This window comes from Trichinella spiralis, assembly GCF_000181795.1.
Source record: "Trichinella spiralis strain ISS 195 chromosome Unknown Scfld4, whole genome shotgun sequence".
Lineage (NCBI taxonomy): Eukaryota > Metazoa > Nematoda > Enoplea > Trichinellida > Trichinellidae > Trichinella > Trichinella spiralis.
Window position 1 is genome coordinate 11,591,461 of NW_003526943.1, and position 27,443 is coordinate 11,618,903.

Consider the following 27,443-nt stretch of genomic DNA (forward strand, 5'->3'; position numbering starts at 1 on the left):
GGTATTAAAAAAATTTTTTTCAATGCAGTATGCATTAAAAAATAAAATTCTTAACATAAATTGAGCGTCTCATTTTGAAACACGAATTGCAGGAAAGAATGGAACTCTTCGATTGGGCAAGGAAAAGATACTATGATTGGCTTAGCAACATTTCTTTTTTTGAGTAAGCGTGAACACTTTGCGCGCGGCATTTAAATTGATTTTTCATGTTATGTTCTTCTTCAAAAACTTAACATGAAATTACTATTTAAACCAATTGTTATTATTGTTGTTGAAAATTAAATATACATCAAAAATTCGACATATTTCCTTCTCCATGTTTCTTGAGGAAAATGTTATCTTCATGCATTTCAGTCAATCAAATCCACTATTTTTCTGCTTAGAAGAGCTAAATTTCATTTATTCAGACATTTGAACTAAAATTGCATTTATGTTACAGATCATAACGCTGAACTGCAACTTTTTATCAACCATTATGTCCATTTCTCCAGATTCATATGTAAAAAATTTATATTAAGATTTAATTTTTTTCAGCCAAAAATGCCAGTCACTTTTTCAAAAATACATCACAAATAGTTGATGAAATAAAATCATTATTAAATATATGCATTTAAATATTTTATTCAATATCAAACTTCATTTTTCTTTTACTGTCTATTAATGCGTATAAATTTGATATAACTGAAATGCGCATCTTCAATTTAGCAAATAAAAAAAATGTGGTAAATCAATGCAAATAAACAGTGTAAAAATAAATAGTATAAATGCAAACCGTCAGAAATTGCATACTGCAATGCTAATTCACAAGTTCTGCCTATTTAAGACGATCCACCGATGAAAATAGCAGGTGGAAGGCTCTCCATTTTCTTTAAACGATCCACCACAGGTTTGTAATCTTGCATCAATCTTTCAAAAGCTTCTTGCAAGACTTTGTAACGTTCGCTGCGATCCTTCTTTATCAAGCTGTTTTTCACGTTCATATCCAAATTTCCTTGTATGCCTTCCAAATCAGCTTGTTCTATCTAAAATATAAAAAACAAAATTACATTAAATTAAAAATTAAATTTAAATTCACAAAGGGATTTTTAGAATGTACAACAACAAATGCCTTACATTGTAAATTTTCATGATGTTGCGCTTCACATCTAACCGATAAGCTTTGAATTCATTTTTATCAAACATGTTGGTGCAACCAAGACGCAAAATTTCATAAACACGTCTAGCCTGTTTCTATGATCAAGATTATTTCAAAAAGTATAATATGAATATTTGAAAAATTGAAATCGAACATACGCAATGGATTTTCAACTTTTTCAACGCCTCCAATGCCATATCATTGGTAAAACCGCCTTTCAAATTTTCTGGTTGAAATAAAGACAACCCACTGCAATTTTTCGCATCAATAAAATCACGCAATTTTAAAAATTCGTTAACTGGATCTTCAACTGCAAGTAAAATAAATAAAATTCAATTTTATCGCAAAAAAAAATAATATAAATTATATACCTGTAATTTCCAAAACGCGAGGCTCGCAACGAAGAGCATTCAAAACACTTTGCAAAAACTTTGCACCATGTCCTTTTTTTTGAAATGGTGGAAAAATAAAAAACTGTCTAAAATTCAAAAAACAAGCAATTACAAATAAAAATGAAAAAATATACAGCAAATTCTCCTTATATACCCAATACGAGAACGAATACCATCCGGGTATGCATAAAAATCATACACACTGCAGTATCCCATTGATGCATAATAAACTCGGCCATTATTTGTCACTTTTTCGAGTCTTCAATAAAACACAGATTAAAAAAAACTCAATCAAAATATTCTTTCCAATACAAAACAAAGTAGTGCCAACATTCGTCATTTGTATCAGTAAAACTTAATCCTTCAATAAACCAAAGTGCACAATACTGCATTCTTTTCAAATATGCCAGAAAACTTTCATTCGGCTTGGCGACATGATAGATTTCAAAAGTCTTCTTTTTCTCATCTAAATAAAATTTAACTATATAAAAAAATAATGGTGAAAATAAAAAATGAATTTCATTTCAATTTAATATACTCATCTATCATAACAATCCTTTTTAATACTACTATAACTGTGCTGAAAAATAAATTTTAACAATAAAATAATCTCAGAAAATGATATATTTTGGGTGGTTAGTTGTGAAAGTAAAAGAAAAAAACAATCTCAAATTTAAAATAAGATTCAAACGATATGGATCTCTAAATTTAGCACAAATTTGACAAAACAATAATTTGATGCCTCGATAAAAGAAATGTCAGTGTTAATCAGATCAACTTATTGCACGAACAAATTATTAAGGAAATAATTTTAAAAGGATCAAGAAAAAAACAAGCATTTAGAGAAATGCAAATTTTAAAAATTATACAACTTCATGATCAACAAATTTTGGCAGATTTAACAGCAAAATCAAAATATATCAAATAATATTACCCTCTTCACTTGTATAGCTATAAATCAGTTCACCGTACGGCTTAAAATCCCACTGATCATGAACAGCATTCTTGAAATCATGCGTGACCAACGAATCCTCAGGCAAACATTTCTTCATAAACTTTCCAATATCATCACACTAATAATAAAAAAAAATAAATATAAAAAGAAATGGGCGATACAAAGCAGTACCGTGCCCCTGGAACCAGAAGGTGCTTTCATTTCGAAGTCGTAATCAATGTTTATTTTCAAATCACAAGCCGAAAGTAGTATTCGGATATCGACCATATTATAACCAAATATCACTTCACTAAAACAGCTTATGTAAACAGTTGAAATTCGATGCAAAAGTTGCACTTACTCTGTTTCAAATATTGCACTTGCATATCTAGGCTTGAACCAATTTCTTTCGGATTCAAATCCATCCGGTGGAACTAAAAAATTGAACACTATTATGCAAAAGTATTTTTAAAGAAATTAAAATAATGATAAATCACTGCAAAGAAATAATCAATCCAACAATAAAACAAAAATAATGGAAAACTCAACTTACCCAAAGCAAATCGAACAGCTTCCACAGCCATAATGCTGTCAGGAACAGATACTTCCATTCGAAAGTTTCTATCAAGATCCATACTGAGATATGAAAATTCAGCTGATGTAAGTTTATTCGAGTTATGTGCTAAATAAAATTTATAAATTCTTCAATTTCAGAATTTATATGAATAACATGCTCATGTACATATAAAAATCTAACTCGAGTAATTTCAAATTGTACAAATCTTAATAGTTACCACTTGATTATGATAAATAACGACTTTCTTATGAATATCCTTTGAAATTTGTGGGTCAACAACAATCTTAATGAACAACTTCCGCATACAGGGTAATCATTAATTTTCAAGTACAATTTTTCAAATTTTAACTCATTTAAAGAAGAGTCTAGAAAATGATTAAATGTTAAAAAGGTGAATATAAATAATAAATAATAATTCAAAATTTGTCATGATTGTCAAATTAACAGTGCAGTGGCAGGCAAAATTTTTAACACTTTCTTACTGGTAAAATTGTGTTAGTGATAATTTCAAATACTTTCAATAAAATAATTTTAAATATTTCCCATGCATAAAAAATAATTAATATAATTTTAAAATATTAAGTTTTATCATTAATAAGAGAGAATTTACTTTGATTTTCATGATGTTAAAAAAATAGAAATTCTTTGCGTGAATTTATACGTGAAAATCATTAGTTGTCGTTTTAAAGTTTACTTTTTTCAAGTAAAATGTTTTCAATTTATATTTAAATTTGTTTTATTGTGAGATGTAAAATAAAAATAGTTAAATGGTGAATTCAGTTAAATCAGCATTCAAGCATGCGAAACGTTCTCATTCACGTTCTCAAAGCTGTTCCAGAAACAGAAGCGATACATCCCATTCACTGATAAATCGAATAAATGAAAAGAGAATAAGATCAACAAGAAGAAGCGGATCTCGTGTAAATCGACAACGCCCACATTCCAAAAGCTACTCTAGAAAGAGAAGTGATGCATCCCGTTTGTCGAAAAGATGAGGAAGCGTGTGTTTCATGGAATTCTATCTGGTCGATCGATGTCTTCAAAGCACAGGAGAAGCATGAAACGGTCTAACAGTAAAGCTTGGCGCTGAACTGCAACGCCTTACGTCATATTGAATTTGATTTTTCCTGGAACAACTCGTTGCAGACCTGCAACACTTGAAGACTAACAATGAGGATAATGATCAGAAAAGTAAGATGAATATTTATTCAAAAATCGTCATTCATGGAAATAAAAAAGAAAAGCAAGACGCATTAATGTGCTTTTATTTTTATTTTTATCATATAATATCAACCGATAGTTTCTTTTTCAATTAACAGTCAGTTTAATTCCAGTCATTTAAAAATTGAATGAAATATTTATAATCACGAATTGATGTAATTTTTCAGCAACGCATTGAGCAGTCTTGCTTCATAGCCAATAGTCTTTTTGCAGTCTGTAACATTTTTATGTTCTAAAGCATTACTTTTAACAGAAGGTTCAAATTTTCCATATTCTGTAAATAAATGATACGTTAAAGCAAAGCAAAAAATGTAAGCACTTGCATTATTGACCTTCGCAGTTTTCGAAAAATATCATACATTCTTTCAAAATGCTATCACGAATTTGCAATACATGTTTCACCAAATTTTCAATCATGGATAAGAAGCAACGTTTTGCGTACAACCATGTATGAGAGCTCAGTTTTTTTGAATATGGTTCCAATGCTTTGATTACTCGAGAAATTCCAAATTCATAATTACCTTTTGAACAATAAAGTGTACTGAAATAAATAGCATATTAATATTTAAAAAAATTAAAAAATATATATATATGACAATAAATTCTAACAATACCCAATGACAAGATTGATGATGGAAAGATGAATGGGCTTAGCATTTGGATCCGATAAAACAAGCTTGTCCTCTTCTTTCTCCACTTTTCTCATCAATTCTTCTGCCTTGATTTAAATAATCAAAATATCATTAGCAGAGAATGAATTTGAAATAAAATAAAGATTTGTAACATATTTCTCAAGGAATTGTTTATTATCACTAAATAAAAAAAACTTACTTCTTCGTTCTGATTTATCAAAATGTAGCAAACGCACAAGTTGGCTAAAACTATAGGACTGGCATCTAAAATCTGATGACAAATTTTCACTTGTACTGATTATTTTGTTTAATAATTAAATTAAAAATTTTACCCTGTCAAAAAATTTTTTTACAATTGGTTCATAAAATCCTGCCGCTTCTTTAAATTTCCCTTCTTGCATGAAAAGCGTATGGGCGACGTTTAATTTCCACAGTTCATGTTCACTGCAAAATTCTACAGATTTTTGAAATATCTTTTCAACTTGAATGTAATCTGCCTGATCCCAGTAAATTTTTGCTTGTGCCATTAAAACTGGCAAATAACTGAAATTGCAACAAGTTTAAATTTAATATAAAAGTTGAAACAGAAAAAAAATCTACAGTTCGAGAGATTCGTCAAAGGCAGCGATGGCTTTCCTGGTAGATTCTTCAGAATTTGAATTTTGGCTATTTTGTATACGCTTTGTCAATTTACGCAAAATTTCGCTCTGCTGCTGTATCATATTGTCAAATTTGTAAAATGATTCTTCTGGAGAAGCTTGTTGAGTAATAATAGCATCCATGAAGTCGTACATATACTAGAACAATAAGAGTACTGCATTAAGATATGTTATTAAATAAAAAGTAAATAAAACCTTTAATGCATTTCTTTTGTATTAAAATATAATTTTATTGGCAAAAGCTTATTTTAAAATTTCATAAACGTATGAAGTTTTATTAGCAAATAACACCTAAACATGCGCATCAAACAATTTGTTAAACAGTTTGATTAGTAATAGTGCTGATTGTTTCTGATTGTACTTAAATTGATTTAAATATTAAAATTGTTTTAAATTCAAATATATTAATTTAAAAATTGTACAGCTAATGTATATTTAATCGATAATTGTAATTTTACAGAAGATTGCAAATTTGAGTTGTACAATTACAATTTACGCATTCCTAAGTGATAAAAGAAAAACAATAAATGGACGAGTGTTACCTGTGTCAGATATTTATAAGTGAGATGTGCATTTTCTGCCATGACATCCGCAGCTACGTGAAAATACTATAAAATTTAAATAAATACATCTCACAGTTGTTAAATATGAAAATCTGCGATTTGCCTTACCTCGTATTTACAATACAGTAGAAGAAGGTTAGAAAATGTTTCCGGTGGAAAATATGTCTGCTGCAACAAAAACTGTAACTTAGCAAAGCCTTCAACTGGATTTGAATCCATATTTAACAATGCGTTATTGTGCAATGTAATTGCGTCTATATCTTCCTCTTTTCTAGGAGGCATGTCAGATAATGTTTCTGCAGCTTCAGAATCTGAATAGCTCGTAATAAAGTTTTTAAAAGAATTGAAAAGAATTTCAAAAGAAGAGTTCGAAATTACAATTTTTAAGTTTGTATTCTATAGCGGCTTTCAGATTAAATGCTTCAACCAATGCAGTCCTATGCAGCGTCCATGTATTGCCCACCGAATGTACATCCAAGCCTTCAGCAGCCATACCAATACTCAATTCTGAAATTTGATTTCTTCAAAATGAAAAATTACTTCATGAAATATTTCTGAATTTATTACCTGGATGATTTTTTATCCCACTCTCTATAATTTCAGCGATGTAATGTAATGCAGGGGCGTACTGTTTGATTTTGTAATAACACAGTGCAAGATTGTACATAAGATCAGGTTGTGAACCTTCTCTGTTCATAGCATTCAAAAAATGCTCCAATGCTGCCGGATAATCTTCTTCTTTAAAGCACAAGCAACCCCAGTTTATCTGAGTACCAGTATCTTCTTGAGAACTCTGCTGTACGAGTATCTGCAAAAAAGTGTAAATATAAATTCACGCCATTTAAATAAATTTTAATTTAAAAATTAATTCATTTTTAAAATGTGTACTCGAGCACTAATAAGGTCATCTGCGGCATACTTGATTGCTGCTTGCAGTTGCATAGCGCTGTGAAGTAATTCGTTGTTTTTTATTTTTCCTGCAGCCGTCATTGCTTCATCAAGCATGTAAGAATGATAATAGCATTGTGCTAAATATAACCTAAAATATGTTGATTACGATTTTATTTTTTGTTAAGCAAAATTTCAAAAATTTTCCAACTTTTACCTATATTTTTCATGATTTGGATAAAGCAGTGTCAACTGTCGATAGCATTCAGCAGCAGAACTGAATGCTTGTATTTGCCAGTAGCAGTAAGCTAACAAAGAAAGAGCTGCGCGATTCTAAATGCAAAAGCTTTAAAGACACTTCTTTTTTTTGAATTTATATTCAAACTAACATTATTATTAATGGTGAGTTGAAATGTTAAAAGTGGGATCACATCACTGTAGTGACCTTCTTTTATCTAAAAATGAATAAATTACTAAAAAAAATATTGAGCAAAATATAATAATATATAAATACCAGAGTGTAAATTGTTTTTGTTTTATCTCCATCTTCTATGAACTGCATTTGCTTAAATTGTGCGATATAATTTCTAACTTACGAATGATTGCTTTGGTTTTGGGTGCTTAGCAACATTAAACAAATCTACAATCAATCAATGATGCAGATCATTCATGAGTATTAATTAAAAATTTTGCTGTGCAAAATTTAATTTCTTATTCTATAATAAACTTACAATGTCTTGTAAGCAATTACAGAATTTCGAATTCGTTTTTTTTTCATCATGATCAGATAACAAAAAAATTTTGATTATATTTCCATATTTTGATTCATTTTTATTTGTGCAATAAGCTTATTTGCACAAATTATCAGATTAAAATGAATAAAAATGATTAAAATCATGTATGCTTTTTCTTCAATTCTCCAATTTTGAAAGAATTAAATTTTAATTTTTAATCATAATAAACCCAAGTTGAATAAAATGAAACTTTTAGGCATCAAAACGGACAACTTTAAAGTGCAAAATATTTGAAGTAGCATTTAAATTTGCATTTCTGGTAACAATTTTAGAAAGTGTTTTTTCTTTTTCATCTTAACTTTTTGCATTTAATTTACAGAACATGAAAATATGTCGTTGATTTTGTAATTTTTTATAGAACGTATTCTTCACAGGAGGATGCTTTGCTTTGTCACTTCAAAGTGACAAAAAATGCTTAATTGCTTTCCAAGAACTGGAATTTCAAATTCAACATTTGCTTCAGTAAATTTGAGTGTAAACTTAAATGCCATAATTTGGCAGTTTAAAGTTTTCGTTGAGTGATTATTTTTGAAAGGGACAAAAAAACTAATGTTTGCCGGAAAAATTCGACAATCAACAATAAAACACATCAAATTAGCCAATAGATTAAAAGCTGTTTTTATTTTCTTCAGTTAATTGCACACCAATACAAACAGAATTGGCAAATTTAAATTGAAAATAAATACTTTTTCATTTATTCTATTAAAGTACATTTCTACTACTGCTTTTACTTTTGAAATGATAACCTTCATTTTAAAAAGGAAATTTGCATTCTTCATCTTTTCTGCTCCATCTATCCAGTTGCTATTGTAGTTTAAAATTTTTTCCCCCACTCCTACATGCAGAAACTAGCAGCAATGAAGATGTAAAATAGCTTTCACTTTTTCAATTTTGCATTATAATTTCCAGTAAACTGGTCTGGAATTTTTTGAGATGCTTCAGTCCATCTTTTATATCAGAGGGGTTGTAGATCATTTTGGTAATGTGGTTTGCGAAAATGCATCCTATCGTTTGGTTGTTTTCTCTGTTTGGCTTGAGTTTAGCAAATTTCAACTGTTCCAACGAGCAACTTCAACAATATTTTGCTTGTCTAGAACAAAATGCTGAACATTTAGCTGAAATTCCTGATGAAATGTTAAAAGCTGACTCACTGAAAGAAGATATCATCAGCTGTCTGCAACGGTAAAACATGCAACACACATATTTTCATCATTCATTGATACGATCAATAATTTTTCTATTCATAATTGAAGTATTTCTTTTCTTTAACTTCTAGTTACAATTTCTCAAAAATACAGTCGACGGAAATTATCCCGCAATTCAACAACTCACAAGTGGAATTGAATAATTCAACGTCAACCAATTCCAGTATTTTTTATGAAAATTCAGACCCTTTTGAAATTTACACTAAAAATTACACAAGCACTACAAATTTGCTCATTTTCCATTGTATGAAAAATGAATTTTATAACACTTCGTTGCTCGAAAACAGCTCATTTTCGCATTTGCAAAATTTCATCAATAAACTGACAAAGGCTAACAGACTGTAAGTTTCATTTAATTTGGAAACTTATTTATTCAACAAATTAAAATATTGAAAAATTGTAATAAATTTTGTTACTTTTCATTTAGCATAGAATCCTGGAAACTTGCCTATCATGTTGCGGATATTTTGCAAAATAACAACTACACCGCTGAAGGGAACGATACTGATGGACTGTATCAATGTTTGAGAATGACTTTCAGTGAAAATTTTTTAAATCCTTTTCAAAGACTCATAATTATGAAAAAAATCACCAACGAATTGCACAATTTGACAGAATCATGCAGTGCTGTTGAGTAAGTTGCTTTGTTTTTTATTTTTAACAATTATTGCATATTATTTTGTAATTTTGAATAGATTAAATACTTTTCTGTAAAATTTTTGAATGAAAAAACAATAAATAAATAAATAAATTGATAAATGATGATGATAAAAATTTTTTGTTCAACAAACTAAGAAATTGAGGCAGATTTTCATTTTTGTCATTTTAAAATTAGATACCCAGAAGATTGCAAACAGTATGCATCACAACTGTTGCATGCAAGCTGCGAATGTGTCAACTGCCATTTAGACAATATTGGTGAAATTCTAGCCGAGCAATCGAAACCTTGTAACCAAACAGCGCAGTTCAGTTGAAAGCCAGAAAGAAAAAAATGCATCATTTATTTTTTTTGATATTGTTTTCATTACTTTATTTTATAATTTTCATCACTTATCGACAGTATCTTATTGAAGATTTGTAATATTATGTGCAAAACTTGATTCCTAATTGAAACTACAAGCATTTTCCAAATGCACTCACTGACAAATAACAATTTTAATTCGTATTGATTAATACATTTTCTCAATGAATATTTTCGAATTAATCGTTTGTTATGTGTAATTTTAATTTCTATGAAATTACTGACTTTATGCATGATGATTGTTTTTGGAAACTTTTAACACAAATAAATTTTTAAATTTTGAATAAAATAAATGTCAGAAAAGCATTTTGAAAACTTCTGTGGAAAACAAATTTTCTGAAAGTTGGAAAAACAAAAATTCTCTAAAGAGCATTCTTTTTTTAATTTGAAATCTAAATGCGAAAATTAAATGAATTACAACAATTTTTAAAATAATATTATACATTATAATTATTAATTAATTTATTTTTTGGAAAGAAAATCAAAATGAATGAACCTTAATGCAATTGAATTGTTAATTTGAATTATCTAAGCAAATGAATATAAAAAAGTCATTAATTTCTTACTGTAACAACTGAATTAGCTTAATTTGATGAAAAAAATATTTTTAAACTGAAATTTGAGAAATGAAAAAAGTTTTCTCTTTAAAGTAAATTTATAATGTTGTAAATAAAAGAATAAAACAATTTCTGGAAGAAACTTAATTTATTTACTTGAAAATCATTTATTTGCTATACAATAGCGAACTTATGACCTGTCTCGTCCAGCTGTTTGTTGTTGTCATTATTTTATGTCCATTTGACACGCACGGTTTGTTATTGATTTGTCTTATTATACATTAGTTGCTGTTTAATTTCATGCATCTTTCCACTGATTAACGTGTCATTTTTAAAAATTTTTAATTATCTTTTTGTATAAATTCTTTTTTTTACTTATATATAATTTTTCTCGAAAGTAAGGTTGTTTGTGTCAATTTTCTTTTTAAAAATTATATTGATAAATGTAGTGTCGAATGAAGTTTAAAAGTGCTGCCATCTAGATGGATGTTTCAAAGAAAATTCATCATCATCGTCGCCTTCCTGTGGCTATCGTTCTCGTTTCGGGGAAGCGGAAAAGTGGGAAAGATTTCATCTCATTATTGCTCAAAGAGGAAATAATGCGACGTAGCGGCGGGCGGGTTGCAGTTTATCTTGTCCATATTAGCAATCCTTTGAAACAGGAATATGCGAAACTGAAAGGTCTCGATTATGAACAGTTGAGTGGCTCGTCAAACAGGAAAGAGCTTTATCGGAAGGAGATGGTCAAATGGGGTGAAGCTATACGCAATCAAGATCCGGAATACTTTTGTCGCCAAGCAGTCGAAGATGTGGAAGAGCGTTGTCAGGATGTGACTGATGGGGTTATGTGGATTATCTGCGACTGTCGCAGACCAACTGATCTCGCTTATTTTAAACGTTATTACGGCTCACGGTTGGATTGTTTTTTGTGTAAGCTTCGCATTGAGGCGAGTGAAAGCATCCGAAAACAACGCGGGTGGACGTTTTGTCCAGGAGTCGACGATGCAGAAACAGAGTGCGCACTGGATGCTGGTGTTGAATGGGATTTTATAATTGAAAATAACGAGGAAAATGATGTTATATCCAGAATTGAACAGCTTGCTACTCGCGTATTAAATGCCACTGCCCCGATGTTATGTTCTTATATAGAAAAATGATGATTGTTTAAACATGCGTTTATGCATACACATATTCCTATTTATTTATTTATTTATACGTTATATACATATGAATATACATGTATATTTATTTTACATGTTAGATATACATATATATTGCGTCTAAGTTTTCATCGCTTGTAGAGTTTTATTGCCATTTATTAAATTGTATTCTCCATGTTTGTTTTTATTCAGAATAACTGCCAATGGCGAATCCGTTCGATGAAGATGACAGTTTCGAGTCGAACTCAAAAGACAAGAATAACTTTTTGGGCTACACAAAAGAGGAGCCGGTTAATTTCGATGATATCAACTATTACGAACAGCAGATTGAAGCGGCATTGCAAAGCTCTTTGGCCAGTACAGGAAGAAGCTTGAAAGCTTTGCAAGAGTCTGAAGATATTGGATTTGCCACTGCTCAGGTAAATGAAATCATAATTTCAAAGAGCTGATTAAATTATTGAAAAGAAAGAAAAATCCATTCAATTTATAAAAGAGATTCGATTCAGTTCAATTCAAGTGACATCAAAGCAAACAATTATTCAGTAGCCGTTTTAATTAAATTCTTCTTTGTTTACTCAAGAGTAATTTCATTGGAAAATATTGAGCAAATCTTATTGTCAGCGAAAAATGATTCCTTTGATCATGTGACAAAATACGTTTTTCACATAAAGTGTATGCAAATTTATACAAATTAGAATACTAGGTTTGTTGAGAACTTTTACCGGAAAATGAAATTTAAGAGAAAGCGGTGGAAGTATTGAATTACATTAATTGAATTCATATGACGTCGCTTGATTAACATAAAAATATTCATTTATTATTTAATTATAGTGATTAATTTTTGTTCGTATTTTTGAAGATAATTTCTACGGAGGTAAGGTGACGCGATTTTTCCATTGACAAGCTGTTTGATTCATCATATTCAAGGTCAATGACTTCCTTTTCTGATTGACAGGTTTATTGCTTGATGCATTTTGCTGTTGAAGACTTCGGCGCATAGAGGTGAAAATTTTTCATGAACAATCTTACTTCAGCATTTCATTTTGATGAATAACATTTGAACACGTGTGAAATTCATCCCATTCAGAGATTTGCCATTGTGCATGGCTTCATTTGACATGAGAATTGAACATTTCGGATAATCAATTTTTAGTATTTGGAGTGTATATTTCGGCTGTTGCAGTGTTCTGTTAACTGAGAATGGGTGAAAACATGAAAAATTTATTTCCGAAAAAAATGAAAGCTGAACTTTTCAAGCGTCGGGAATACTCAATTTTGAAGCATATAAATCAAATCATTTAGCATTGATAAGAAAGCGTTAAGCTTTTGACTTGAAATTCATTTTGTTTTTTTTCAAATAATTTCAGATTATTAATTGAAATCAATTGAATGTACAGATTAACTTTATTTAGTCAAAAATTGTTGTACTGTAGCTACAGTAACCTAGTAAAATGATGTTTCATTTGAATATAGTTGATTTGACGACCGGGCTGTGGTTAGTATAGCGCTGTAATGAAATTGAATACAACCATTGATTGCATGTATCAGTTTATTTTATTTTACGTTTGTTCGACTGTCGAAGTATATTTTTCATTGAGTGTTTCAAATTCAATTTTATTATTTTTTATATGATACGTGGGCAAAGGATGAAAATTTAATATTGTTTTCTTTGATATGAAAATGTTCTTCATTTGTATGTTGTTGTAGGATCTTATAGTACAAGGTGAAAAGTTGCACAAGGTGGACAAAAAATTGGGCGATATCCAGTCGACGACTAAACAAACTCAACGCCACTTGAACAGCGTCAAAAGTTTGTTTGGTAATATCCGCAATTATTTCAACAAGGACAAGCCACTGCCTAAAGCATCCGAAGAAGAGCCGGTTGAAAAATCCGTTCGCAACGGGACAAATTTGCAATTTACGGTGCAAAGGATCAAAGATGATTCTACTGGAATATTTTCCGACAATCCCGGTACGATTGGAAGCAATGAATACAAGCCAACTTTGGCCGATTCGACTAGGCAGATGATCGAAGGCACCCGCTGGGGATCGATGAACCAAGAAATTGAAGGCAATTTAGGTATATTTACAATATATATATGTATATGTATATGTAAGTTGTGAATAATTGCATTGCTATTTTGAAATAGGATTGATGGAGAATAATTTACTCCGTTTAAAAGAGCTTGGCATAGCACTTGGAGAAGAGGTGCAGCAACAGAATGAGCTTATTGACCGTGTGGCCCGCAAAGCGGACAAAACCAACATGGTGGTCGATGATCAGAATCGACAAATGCGACGCATTCTTGGCAATGACAAGAAAAAAGCATCCCTGTTACCTTCGACCGGTTCTGCAACTGCTTCTTCAGTTGTTGGAAGGATACCGAAGCTTCCATAAGAAAAGAGAAGAAAGCATAAATTATTTGAAATTAACTTGATTTATTCAGTGCAAATCTCCGGTTTGGCTTTTGTTTTTAAATTTAATGATGGATAATTTTTTTTGTGAATAATAAATGATGAAGTATTTGTTTTCGAATTGCTTGTTCTATTTAGTCACAATTTTATCCATACAAAGATGAATTTCGATTTGGAAAATATAAAATGGAAAAAAGCAAGAAAAAAAAGATTATTATACATATACAGTTATCGATAGTTGGTTTTATTTATTTAGTGTGTTTGTTCGATCGATTCACAATTTTGTGTATTGTATAACTGGACAATTTTTCCCATTCACGTAAAAGTGAATAATTAATTAACTGTTGGAGAAGGTTTGTGAATGGAGCGTTGAAGTGTCGTCGTGTGATTTATCAGATGCAACCAACGTTTCTAGATGTACAGTTGAAAAGTAAGTGGACCGTTTGATCATTGTATGATAAAATATGCAACTTGTGTTTGATCTTTGAAAAATTGCAGCTAGTCAGTCGTCAGCAGTGATGACAGATGTTATTATTAAATTCAGCATTTCCTGTTGTTATTATTTTTACAAACGTGATCGTCTCTATTTCTCTCTCTCTGTCTCTCATGTTCTGTATGTGTATGATTTTGGCTAATTGATGATGAACACTGATTGATTTCTGGCGCAACAAACTCTGACCAATGGCAAGCAGCAACAACAACAACAACAACAACAGCGCACAATCATGATCATCAAAATTGCATATCATCATTACCGTCACCAATCGATCGATATTCACTACATACGCAGTTTTTATATTAATTGCATTTTTATGACAACTTTCCAACCCGGAAACAATAGACGACTTTGAAAAAGCATCAACAAGCCTGCACTGTGCATTTCTACCCCTCTATTATTATTATTACTGCAGGTGAAGTTCCATTATTCAAATTTCCAGTATATTTTATTTATACAATTTAAAAGAAAAATAATTTTACATTATAAATGTTCAACTATTATTTCTTAATTTTGTTGTTGTGTTTTCACCACGAATTTCAAATTTTATTCAATTTTTCTAAATTTCTCCTAGAATTTTTTCAAATATTAAAACTTCATCTACTTCTGATAAATATGATTTTTGACACATGGCAACAAATTTCTTTGTTTTATATCAACTTTTTCAGTAAAAATTTAAATTTCTATTTAAATCCATTTTCAAATAGAAGAAATCTCCATTTTTGCTTTAATTGTAATAGTATTGTTGTTGTTGTTGTTGTTGTATTTTTGACATGACCTATTAATAATGAATTTACAAGCAAAAATTAAAGCACAATATTCACATTAACCACTTCGTAACATGCTTGACAACTTTTATTCTTGTTCTTTTTGAATTTCATTTTTATAATCTCTATTTTAGTTAGTGTTTCTTTTATGTACAAAATTAACTTTTAATATGCTAATGAATTTTCAAATTGCGAAACCCCTTTCAATGACAAGCCAAATTTATTATAGATGTAAGATAGATGCCATGATACTTTTTGAAACGAATACAGCCATACAAGCAGTATATTATACCAATGGCTAACTCTTTGTACAATAGCATAAATATTAATTAATAATATCGGTCTTCTATTATGATATTATTCTGTTGTGAAATCTTAAACAAAGAAATGATATTCAATAATGAGAAGAAAATCCCATTTTCAGTTATTAATCAATAAACTGGAAATTTATTAAAAACCCCTCAACTCCTCTCAAAGTGCTAAAGTAAGAAGCATATTATCTATTTATCTATCTAATAAAGTCCAAGCCATTGAAAATTATTTTTCTAATATTATTCATTTCGCTCAAATTTTATATTTAAAATAAAAAACTTTTATCATGTACAAAAAACAACCTGTTGTTCTAAAATGTAATGTTTTTCTTACTGAAAAAAAATTATTTAAAACTGCAGATAACACGAGTAAAATGTTGCGTTTTTCTTTTTTCTGAACACTGCTCTCTTTCGAATCGAGAGTAATGACCTGACGTGATAAATAATTGAAAAAATTGTTTAATAATTATTCTAAATTACAAAACATTAAACATATATATATAGCTAAGATATAATAATGAAAATGCAACTTGCAATTCAGATTTGCTCTTTCTCAAAATTAGCAGGTAAAAATAATACTAGTACCGTAAATGTTGCAAAGCTTTGTTTAATATATGCAAAAAAAAAGTTTACGAAAAAACTTCCAATCACTTTAAAATGTCTGTAGTATTTAAAATTAAATTTTCCCTATCAAACTAGTCCAACCAGTATGCTCGTTAATTATGAAAAGTTTGTTAATTTACAGTTATTTGAAATTTACAATCAATTCACCACAAGTCAAAATGAAAAATGTTTATGAATAAAATTGAATATCCACCATTATTCTTTGTTATTAAAATTATTTTCTCTTTGTCATATTGTTGAACTTGAATTTAATGATGAATTAAAAAAAATTTTCAAATACAAATAATATAATTGAAAAGCTCTTTCATTTGCAACGCTTACATTATTGAGTAGCTAAATATTTTGCTACAACTTTTGACGTCAACGTTCTTATTCAATGTCAACCGTCGTCGTTCATTATTGTTTTTTTCTCGCTTATTGATCGCCATAATCATATTTTTCTTCCCAAGCCAATCTTGAACAGGTAATTTGGATTTTTTTGAATTTAAATTATAATAATCTATTCAAACGAAATTTTAATGTTCAATTTTATTCGATAAACTGTACGTAAAAACACTATCAAATCTTTTTTACACTAACAATTGAACAATGCCAACGTGAATGATTAAAAAAAATTTTGTATCTCCCAGTTTGTTTTCATAATCAACTGCTGCATCTTTCTTTTGTTACATTTTATTACTGCAAAAAAAAGTTGATCTTCTGATGAAATTATTTAAATTTCAAATTTAATGTTTCGGAAATTATCAACATTTTCCATGCTGTTTGTTGAACTTGATCAAATATAATTTCAAAATTTCTCTCTCGTTTCATTTTCACATTACAAATTATTGTTCATATTATGCACTATTAATACAGATAATACGGATACATGTAAAAAAAGTAGATTATTTTATTTTTAAAAAAATAGCTGTAACTTTCCAAATTTGAACAATCTTTCAACTTTAATCCACAGAATATGGTGAAAAGTATGCTGACGTTTGAAAAAATCAAATTTTTGTACATTAATACAAATTTCAATTTCCATAAGTACGTATGGTAGTCGATATAGCTATAGGTAGGTAGCTAGCAGTCGAATCTAGCTAGCATGAATGGGTGGGTGGGTCATATGATGATCGTCAAATGGCGTTGTCGTCATTTTCACCATGTCAGTGTGTGTGTGTATGTTTGTTGACGAATTATAATTAGAAAACTTGCTTACCTGGCGATCGATAGATAGGAAGATCAATTGCCCAGCTTACAGGCTAGTAAACATTGTGCTGCTGCTGTTCTACTGCTCGCATTTGTGCTTCCAGCGTGCGCGTGTCGACGGCTTGGTTTTGTCAACTGCAACTCCACTTGCCGTAGCAGATTGTACATTTTGGCTTGTGATTATTCCGCTTACAGCTTGCGAGATGTTCACTTTTCACTGCTTTGAACTGTTTGAAAATTAACAACAAACGGTAAGCAAAAAATTTCTCACCTCTCCTCCTTCCCTGCTTCTCTATTCAACAGAGTTTCACTGAAGATGGATAATAAATAATAAAACTGTCTCCATTATCTCAATGCTAAACTACCGCTGGGAAATTTCCCCTAATACTTCACCTTTCTCATCTCGACGATCAACAACAAACGGAATGATTTCAAAGTGAAATTGAAATGTTTATTTCATTTATCCTTAATTATATTGTATTATTTATTTATCTTCTTTCAACACATTTCAATCAATATGAACATAAACAATATCAATTTTTATTAATAATTGAACGCACGAACACACCACAACAATTTCGAATCATTTTTCAAAAGTAGATAGATAAATCACGCACGCTTGAAAACTGATTAGCAAAATATTCATCCATTCGACAATTGTGATTTCTTCAAATATGTTAACAATCTCTCTGTCACAATTTTAATATCAGATATTCATCTATTGGATAGTTATTTCAAAAATATTCTAATAATTGAAGAAAAATAAAGAAAAAAAAGGAAAATATTTGTAAACTTACAAGCAAATTCACCGAAGCGCATTGCAATCTTCCTAAGGTCACAAATTGCTGCTATTCCACCTGAACAAGAATTGACCTAGATCTACCGATAAGACACCTTATTAATGGCCGGTAAGGCGTGTTTTATCGATTTTCTGTCCGTCATTTATACAAAACTGAGAACTATTCAATCTGATCAGACGAAATACAGTACGGTGATTTTCAAGTATTATCTGATAAAACGTTTTACAATTGAATGATGCATTTTGAAAATTTATTTCAATAAATTTGTTTCATTTTTTAAATTGAAACAGTATTCGGTAATTTTCATCGACAAAATTAATCAAATTATACATAGAAACGATGAATAATATTGAACTTTTGAAATGATATCACTTTGTAATTCAAAAATTGCCCATTTTTTATTAGTAATTTTATTTTTATTTATTGTACACAACTAAATGATAATTACATAATATACGTCGACAAATAGGGATCGTTTATGAAACGTGAACTTATAAAGCGATATTTAATAAATTCAATTTAGCTGTTCAAATTATTTTCAATAACGGTTTTTATACTGTTCATGCTTTTTCACATTATTCTGCAAAAGTAAATTAATGAATTCAGTTCATAATAGATAATAATCAATAATTCTTTATTACTTTTTTGTCTGGAATTCATTAGAAGTAAAGTATGGAAATTAGAATGAAAAAAATTTTTTTAAATAGTTTATGAAACAATTATAATTTGTTATAATACAGATTTTTTTACTTATGTCATACCTCTGGAGTAGCTGAATTTTGAAAGTTATGGATATTTAAGTCAATGCTTAATATTGTGGTTCTTATTTATTTCATTTTTCTCAGCATGTCTTCGTTGATTTCCACATTGCGGATATTTAATTTGTCAATGCAATTAAAGTTTCATTTATTCGTCCAGATTGGTTTTGTTCTATTCGACTTAGAGGCACAGGAAATTATGATAATTTATATTTTTATATTTTATATTTCTAGTGTTTCTCTTTTAATTAGTCTGTCGTATTCATTCAGTTTATTCCATTAACCAAATTGCATTTGTGCAAATTATTAAAGCAGCTGTTTGAAACTGTTAAAATAAACTTTAGTTGCAGTTAAAAGAATTAATAAAATGTAAAATTAAATTAAATATCACGTGAAATTGGATTAATAAATATCGCACAAAAATCAAATGATCAAAATTATAGCTGGGAGCTTGGTAAATAAATGTTATCCATATATATACATATGATTTTTATTCCAAAAAACACATGCTTAACTAATTGATCATTTCAGGAATAAGTCAGTTATTGTTGAAGATGTGATGGAAAGCTTTAGAACTTAATGCGTGGATTTTCATTAATTAATTCCTACGTATTTAAACAGAACTGTGAGGGATGTGTAAAATTTTAAATTAATTTCCAGTTAAGTGAAATTTTTTTAAAAAATAATACCTTTAGCTGCTTGAATTTTATGCTTATGTATTGATATTTTGTTTTTCATGCAGTGCTTTAATGCTGATGTAAAATTTTGTTGAAAACATTTCATTGATAAATAGATACTTATTAAATAAAGTTTAAGTAATCTTTGAGCATGAATGAATGATCTTTACACAATGGAATTTTCGAAAGTAACATTTTAAATAATGGAATATATGTTGAGAGAAAGTTCCGTGAATGCATGTTTCAGAATAATAAGATGTTTTTACTTGCCTTCAACAAGCAGTTGAAGCTGCGCGCTTCAAGCGCATGCTTCTGCGCTGTTTTCTCCGAAAGACAGACACGATGAAGAGTGGTAATGAATGAGCATCATCACTAAATGATCATCCCATGAGGACATGCTTTTCTTATGTGTCCGGCACAGCCGGGCACGGCTTGGCATTTTGCAATTATTTTCTTATGCTAATATGAAAATTCATCATCAAAGTATGAAGTTCATATTTTATACCATTTTATTTTTTAAATAATTTAATATCAGTAGTAGTTTTAGTAAGCAGTTTTTAATGCCAAATATTATCTACTATGTACTATTGTATACTTAGCGTTGTAGAAGATTAATGCATTTTTAAGTAATAGAAATTTCAAAATAAAAAATTATCATATAAATGTCGTCCAATAAATATATATATACATTCGTGCGTATTGTTATAGTGTGAATAATAAAGTCACATGCTAACCGCATGAAATTTTTTGAATAAAGACGCTATAAAAAACAATACAATTATTAAAGCGTATTGCAGTTGTTTGATTATATTTTTGTGTGTGTCTAATGTTTGTTTGTTTGTTTTACTTTAATATAGAAATATGATAGTAGCAAGACTATTGTTGAATTATTTGCTAAAGTATTTGTATGCAGGTTTAAATTAAGCATTAAGAATGATGAATAATATTCATTTATTGAACATGAATATATATGACAGTTATTTCGTCTTGTTAGAGAACATATTAAATAATGAAGCACCCCCTTCTTCATTAGTAGATGTGTAAATTTAGCAGATTTTTTTTTCAACGTCCAACGTAACATTTTCGAAGTGACGACGGCAGTAGTGCAACTTATGAGTGTTATTTATGGTCATTATTTTTTATCTTAAACAATGATGTCCAGTTAATAATTTGTCTTTGCAATTACATCATTCCCAGTTTGCATATATCTCACTGTATGTATAATTGATCGAGGGATGTTCATTTGTTAAGCTAATAAAGTAAATAGCTTGAAGATGTTGAAGAAGAATTTTTGTTGAAATTATTTATTTGCATTTAGCAAATTGTTGCTGTATTGTATTTATGTTTGACATGTTTTCAATCTGATAAAAGATGAGGTGTGGTAATTTTGAAAGATTGGTTCTGATAAGCGATTGTCAAAGATGAAGAAGATTCAGATGAAATAATATCAACAATATGCATTAATTTATTCATTCGCTCATTAATCATTGGTGTTTGATTTTCTTGAGAATAAGCGTCTTTACTTGCTGTTGGCATGTTGCAACGTTCAATTATGAAGAAATATTCAATTTTTAATATTGCCTTTCAGATTTCTTACCAGCTTACTAATTTTGAATAATATTTTAATTTCATTCTTAAATGAATTTGTCTTTTCATTCAGTTATTTATTTCACAAATGAATTCATCAAAAATATATTGACTAACATTTCGCATTCTAATTTTGAGAAAGAAATATAAATTAAAAAAATGGTGACAATTTCCTTTTTCAAGTTATTTCAAATAGCATTTTTCATGAAAACAAAAAAAATCAAATATGTAATATTTCACAACTGTGTGAAGCTGTGTTCTGTTTAATTTACATTTCACAGAAAAATCATTTATTCGATTCTGTATAAGTTTTTAAGTGCTTTTTTTCTTGATTGATAAGATGATATGATGCAATTGTTGATATATCTGTGAAAATTGAACCTGAAGAGCGTTGTATACTGTTCAGTTTGAAATCAAATTTGTTGTGGTTTCATCTTTTCACCAAAACATACAATAAAGTGAATAATACTTAATATTCAAATTTGTTTATTGATTGATTTACTGACTTAAAGCAGTGAAAAAAAGCATTTGCTTTTTACTTTTTAAAAATTATGATTAATTGAAGAAAACTATTGTGAAAATGACTACGATGTGCATTCATTAACATATAATACTTGTGAGCATTTGCAATTAATTTACTTATTGTTTTCTTTTCTCTTTTTGAAAAAGGGATGTTGATTAAGTAGTGATTTATTTGTGTTTCATTTATGATCATCTCTTGAATGCTTATATTTTCTTATTGTTGTTGATGTGAAAAATCTTTTTTTCTTCCTTTGACAAGTTCTTCAATCAAAAAAGAAAAGTTTAATTTGTTATCTCTTTTTAATAAGTAACTTTGAAATTATAATATTTGCTATTGAAAAATTTTCAATTGAACCAAAATGTATTAATACAAATGATAATGCGGCCGAGTTGTTTTCAATACATTTTTTATATATATCTAATTTTCAGTTATTTAATAATTACATTGGTTAAAAGTTGAAATTTCACAATAAACTATTATTGATGTTTGCTTTTGCTTGTGATAGTAATCGATAGGAATTTCTTTGATTTTCCAGTGCTGCTTCTGCGGTTGGTTTATTATCTATGCATGCATGTGCATTAGCAGTGATGCTGCTGCAATCGACGCTTTTATAAGCAAAATTTGAATCATCCAAGCTCATAAGGTTCATCGCATAAAAAAGAGATAATGTAAGTTATTTTGTTAGCTTCGACGTTTCTCTTTTCAATTTAATTTCTTCGAATTTATATTCTATTTTTTTTTTTCATCTCTTTTCCAACTTCAAAGAACATATATATAAATTGACAGTTGTGTGATCTGATGTTACTGCAACATCATGCATCCAATGCATGAGATGATGCGTGTTTTTTATTGATTGATGATCATTGTTGAACAACTGTTCAATTAATCTTCATCAAGCTGATCTTATTTTTAACAAATGAAAATTGTTTTGTTTTAAATTTTTTAAAAAAATCTTGCATTTTTAAAAATTTATGCAAATAAAAGTTTCAAGTTTATTCAAAATAAAAAGAAAAGGTAATTCACAACAACAACAGCAACAGATGGCGTAGCGTAGAGAGAATAAAAAAAATTCGTTTAAAATATGTGTAATTTTAAACGAAGAGAAAAAATTATTCTTGATTAGAAAATTAATTATACAGTACGGCATCTCGTCATCGAAATCGAAACATTGATTGTTCACCAGTTGCAGTTGTTAATGGTAATTATGCAATGGATGAGAGATTTCTTGTCAACGTTTTCAGCAGTTCATTAGCAAAGCTATCAAGGAAAATTTATTTATATTTTCAAATTAGCCAGCCAGAAAATTGAACGGAAGATGGAACTTGCTGCAAAATTGATCCATTTATTCATTTTCTGTTGGAATTAATTAATTCATTCATTCATTTTTGTGAATGAAAATTAAATAAATGAATTTTTTGTTGAATCAAAATTTTTTAAAACAAATTATAATTTTCATACACACAAATTGGACATTTCAAATCCAATTTGATATTTATTATTATCACGATTCGTTTGTTTTAAACTTTTTTGTTGTTTTGATTTAATCTACACAAATGTTGGTATTGATTTCCAAACACAAGCATGTTGCAAATGTATAATTTATCATTGGATTATTTTCCCACATCTATGTACATCTTTGTTTTTTTTTGTATCTTCAACTGCTACGTTGTTTGATTTGTTTGTTTGTTTATTTAAATTATTTAAAAAATGTGTGATTATTCACTTGGAATGAATGATACTTTTCGTCATTGATTGTGATGCGATTTTGAATTGAGAAAGCTTTTGGTGAAATACTGAAGAAAATGTTGATGATTCATTCATTCAGCTTGCTTGGCAGTTGTTTACCTGTAGGTGTAGCAGTGGATGGAATGTACAAATGTATGAATAATAACAGTCAAGCGTGGGTTGGCTTTATGTAATTTTTTTTGCTCTCGGACAGGTCTGGTATTATTACAGAAGGTGGCAAAAATGACACGCATCTTATCCTTGACAGTGTCATCAGATGTACATTATTACGTTTTGAAATTTGTCAGAAACAAAGCTTGCAAATTGTACAGCTAATAATAATCAACATCATCATTATAATAAACAGGTTTCGCTTAAGTCGACAGATTCATTTCACTGTAAAAAGTCGCGTCACGTCACGTCATCTAGGTGTGGAAAATTCATTTCATACATCTCAACAATACAGAAAATTACAGTGCACAAAGAAAATTTTAAAAAGAAAATGATATCATCGATTGCACTTTGATGCGCAGATTTAAATTATGATAAATAATTTTGTTGTTGTTTTACCAACTAGCAAAATTTGCATAGCAGGTGTGAGATTCAGGTATGTCTATTTCATGTTTGTATTATTTTTCAAGAATGTTCCCTTGTTGTGTCAATTTATTTATAAATATTATTTTTTATTGTATATGCAGAAAATTATACTGATTTTATTTATTATTTTGTTCAAATAATGAAAAGCTCCTAAATAGATGAATGAAACAGTGGTGAACAGAAAATGTTGTTGCATAATTAAATTGTAAAATTTCATGTCAATGAAGTGCGAAATTTGCAACAAACCAGTACTACTGGAATACTGTCAATCTAAATTTTTCTCGCAGCACAAATTAAAAAAAATTTCCATAATATTTTCTGTACAGCTGAAATAATAGTGGAAAAATTATTCCATCAAGCGATGAAAATAATAGAAATTATTACTTTTTTTTCCTTCTTCATTTTTGAATGACGTATAAAAAGTTATTAATTTCATTGTTGTCAAAAATGAATGTTTTCCGTAATTTATCTTTTTTTACAAAAAAATTATTATTAAAAGGACTGAAAATTTTATTCAAATTGTTGCTGTAATTTTTATAATTAATATACAGGAAATGAAAATAAATTTTCTATTATTTAAAAAAAATAGAAAGAAAATTAGGTTCTATTTTCAATAGCAGGTAAGGAGAGAAGTGATGGAATAGGCGTGTTGGTTTGAATAAATAATTCCAAGTAGTAAAAATTTCCTCATTCTATTCAATAGTGAAATAAATGATCAAGTGGTTAGTCAATAATCAATCAGTGGTTGGTGAGTTTGAAGAGCGCATTATTATAATGCTGCTGCTGCAGCTGATGTTTGCCAGGCATTCTGTAGGATGTGGTGTGGCTTTTTATGAAAATCAATAATAGTTTTAATAATAATATTCATTGACATATTGTTGAAGTAATCAATATTTTTTTTTGTTCAATTAATTTTTATACTTGAAATTGTAATGAAAAATTAGAGAAAAATTAATAGTTGTTGGATTGTGGCATTGAATCATTTTTCATTTTTCTACTTTGCCTCATTTTTGAGGATATTTGAAGAAAATGAGTAATATTAATCTTATCAAGAAAATGCTCGACACAACAACCCATTGATCGATGTTGCATAAAAGTATTTCTTTTTTTCAAATAGAAATTTTCATTTTCAATCTGTAATTTATTTCAAAATAATTGTTCAAATAAAAAATTGAAATCAATAAACAGTATGATATTAATATTAGTTTTACAATTACTAGTTCTTTCTTTTTTCCACATCATCTATTTGTATCTGTATATCAAGATGCTGATTTGAACATTAAACGGCAAAGTTTAATGTTAGTTAAATTTTGTTTTTTTTTAATCAAATCAAAATTTAAATTTTTCCAGTGGGAACGGAGTAGTGAAATGGGTGTAAATGAATAAAATAAGAAGAGAAAAAATTATTCAAATTGATCACTTATCCGCATTTATTAAAAAATTTTCTTAATTCAAGTATAAACAAAAAAACGACATCATATGATAAGCACAATACAATGGAATACAGTACGGTGGAATGGGTTATCTGAAATTTACTTATACTACGGCAGTTTTTTGTTTTGCTTTTACTGTAATGTTTGTTGAAAATCACAGGAGGATTTTTTTTAATTTTTCTTAATTTTTCAATTTTTTGATCAATTTTGATGAATTTAATTGTAATTTCAAAATTACTGAACAATAAGAACTTGATCACACAACGTGAATATGAATTTTCATTTTGTTTGAATAAAATCAACAAGCATAACCAAAGAATTTTGTTATCAGTTCTTTATTCTGAATCCATTATAAAATGTCTGTACATTTAATTCAATTCAATTCAATTTAGACAACAATCAACAAGGCTGAACATAACGTTGAAAAACTACTCCAGGTAAAGCATTATTTGTTTTATTTTTGTTCCATATTATGATTATTCAAATTATTTTTATAATGAAATGAAAATTACTAAATTATGTAAAAGTTTTCAATATGTATATATATATATAATTTATTTGCGTGATATTTGGATTTAAGTTAACCTTTCCATAGAATTAATAATTGGTATATTTTATTATTTGAGCAAGTGATAAAATTAGCTTTTTAGATGAACAATAATAATTAATAATTGAATCTATTTAAGTGGTGTATGTATGAATTTTAAATGAAAAATAAATAAATGAATAAATAGAATTTCCTTTTCTACAAACATTGATCATTTAAAAGGTGAATGATCTCTAAGATGGTGATGTTCTAACATTATCGTGAGAAGAACTTGTTTAACGTTTACTTGAAACGTTTAATTTAACATTGAATTTTCTGCATTTGAATGAATTGCCTTACTGACGTATTTGTCCTTTCGTTTGATTTTTCTTTTCCTTACATTGTACAAAGTATATTATTATTAATTTATTAAAAAATGTAGTCTATTCTTAGATACATATATATATGCAATGTATGTATATATATACAGTACCTTTTTTTGCTGTTCATAGCAATAAAAATTAATTATTCGTTAAATTTAAATTATTTTTACTGTGGTGGAATTTAATCAAGATGATGATGATGTTGTTGTTGTTAAATCAACAACATACTTGGCTTGTGATGTGTTGAGTGTCTAATGTCCGCTTGTGGGATCGTATAAATGACTGTTTTATAGGTTTATTTGTCAGCTGTGCTTAATGTTTGACCGTGACCCTAGTGGGGCATCGTTCTTGCCCCAAAACGAATTACATTAATTAGCTTTGATTGATCAAGAAACTTTGGTCTTGGTGTGTTGGTTAGTTTGTTTATTTGTTTGTTTGTTTGTTTGTTTGTTTGTTGGTAGTGTTGAAGCCCCGCCCGCATTGCCTCGCAGAGATTGCGTTGTTGAATCCACTAATTATCAAATCAAAGTGTTGTGTTCTTACAGTCGGCAAATAGGTAAAAAGAAAACAAAACAATATCTTTCAACTTCATATTCATTTTTATTCTGTTATTTACTTTATTATTTTTAGCAAACAAAAAATTATTCATAAATAAATTGCAGGTGAATGTAGAAATTGACAAACAAATAATTTTTTACATAAATCATAAATTAACGTGTGATTTTGTCTTGTTTGCTCCATAGTTGCTTAGGTGAACAATAATTATCACCACTTTGTATGTATTTTTTTTATTTCCTTCATTTTTATTTTTTTTGACTTTAGCTTCTCTTCAAAAAAGCATTGTGTAGAATAAAAAAAATGCAAATTCAGTGAAAATCAATATTTCTCATACAAT

General features: G+C 28.7%; 6 protein-coding genes across 6 annotated transcripts; 3 read left to right on the plus strand and 3 right to left on the minus strand.

The window, feature by feature from the left end:
• Nucleotides 1-818: 818 nt before the first annotated feature.
• Nucleotides 819-3,391, minus strand: Tsp_06631 (histone acetyltransferase type B catalytic subunit). The gene is made up of 11 exons (XM_003378591.1): nucleotides 3,388-3,391; nucleotides 3,015-3,143; nucleotides 2,823-2,895; nucleotides 2,654-2,771; nucleotides 2,462-2,600; nucleotides 1,840-1,993; nucleotides 1,682-1,786; nucleotides 1,507-1,613; nucleotides 1,294-1,445; nucleotides 1,114-1,230; nucleotides 819-1,022 (listed from the first exon to the last, which is right to left on the minus strand). The coding sequence occupies exons 1-11, from the start codon at nucleotides 3,389-3,391 to the stop codon at nucleotides 819-821; spliced, it is 1,302 nt and encodes a 433-aa protein (XP_003378639.1).
• Nucleotides 3,392-4,402: 1,011 nt separating this feature from the next.
• Tsp_06630 (putative tetratricopeptide repeat-containing domain protein) lies at nucleotides 4,403-7,782 on the minus strand. Its single transcript, XM_003378592.1, has 10 exons — nucleotides 7,733-7,782; nucleotides 7,002-7,152; nucleotides 6,681-6,921; nucleotides 6,492-6,620; nucleotides 6,222-6,424; nucleotides 6,093-6,158; nucleotides 5,492-5,688; nucleotides 5,245-5,434; nucleotides 4,869-4,977; nucleotides 4,403-4,473 (listed from the first exon to the last, which is right to left on the minus strand). Exons 1-10 carry the CDS (start codon nucleotides 7,780-7,782, stop codon nucleotides 4,403-4,405), a joined length of 1,407 nt encoding a protein of 468 aa, XP_003378640.1.
• Nucleotides 7,783-8,792: 1,010 nt separating this feature from the next.
• Nucleotides 8,793-11,735, plus strand: Tsp_06629 (phosphomevalonate kinase). The gene is made up of 5 exons (XM_003378593.1): nucleotides 8,793-8,977; nucleotides 9,072-9,341; nucleotides 9,428-9,634; nucleotides 10,789-10,831; nucleotides 11,061-11,735. Exons 1-5 carry the CDS (start codon nucleotides 8,793-8,795, stop codon nucleotides 11,733-11,735), a joined length of 1,380 nt encoding a protein of 459 aa, XP_003378641.1.
• A 206-nt stretch (nucleotides 11,736-11,941) lies between these two features.
• Nucleotides 11,942-14,587, plus strand: Tsp_06628 (SNARE domain protein). The gene is made up of 5 exons (XM_003378594.1): nucleotides 11,942-12,157; nucleotides 13,446-13,818; nucleotides 13,889-14,106; nucleotides 14,410-14,472; nucleotides 14,504-14,587. Exons 1-5 carry the CDS (start codon nucleotides 11,942-11,944, stop codon nucleotides 14,585-14,587), a joined length of 954 nt encoding a protein of 317 aa, XP_003378642.1.
• Nucleotides 14,588-16,038: 1,451 nt separating this feature from the next.
• Tsp_06627 (hypothetical protein) lies at nucleotides 16,039-17,707 on the minus strand. The gene is made up of 3 exons (XM_003378595.1): nucleotides 17,590-17,707; nucleotides 16,673-16,805; nucleotides 16,039-16,060 (listed from the first exon to the last, which is right to left on the minus strand). Exons 1-3 carry the CDS (start codon nucleotides 17,705-17,707, stop codon nucleotides 16,039-16,041), a joined length of 273 nt encoding a protein of 90 aa, XP_003378643.1.
• A 5,148-nt stretch (nucleotides 17,708-22,855) lies between these two features.
• On the plus strand, nucleotides 22,856-23,803 carry Tsp_06626 (conserved hypothetical protein). The gene is made up of 3 exons (XM_003378596.1): nucleotides 22,856-22,929; nucleotides 23,024-23,117; nucleotides 23,660-23,803. Exons 1-3 carry the CDS (start codon nucleotides 22,856-22,858, stop codon nucleotides 23,801-23,803), a joined length of 312 nt encoding a protein of 103 aa, XP_003378644.1.
• Nucleotides 23,804-27,443: the final 3,640 nt, after the last annotated feature.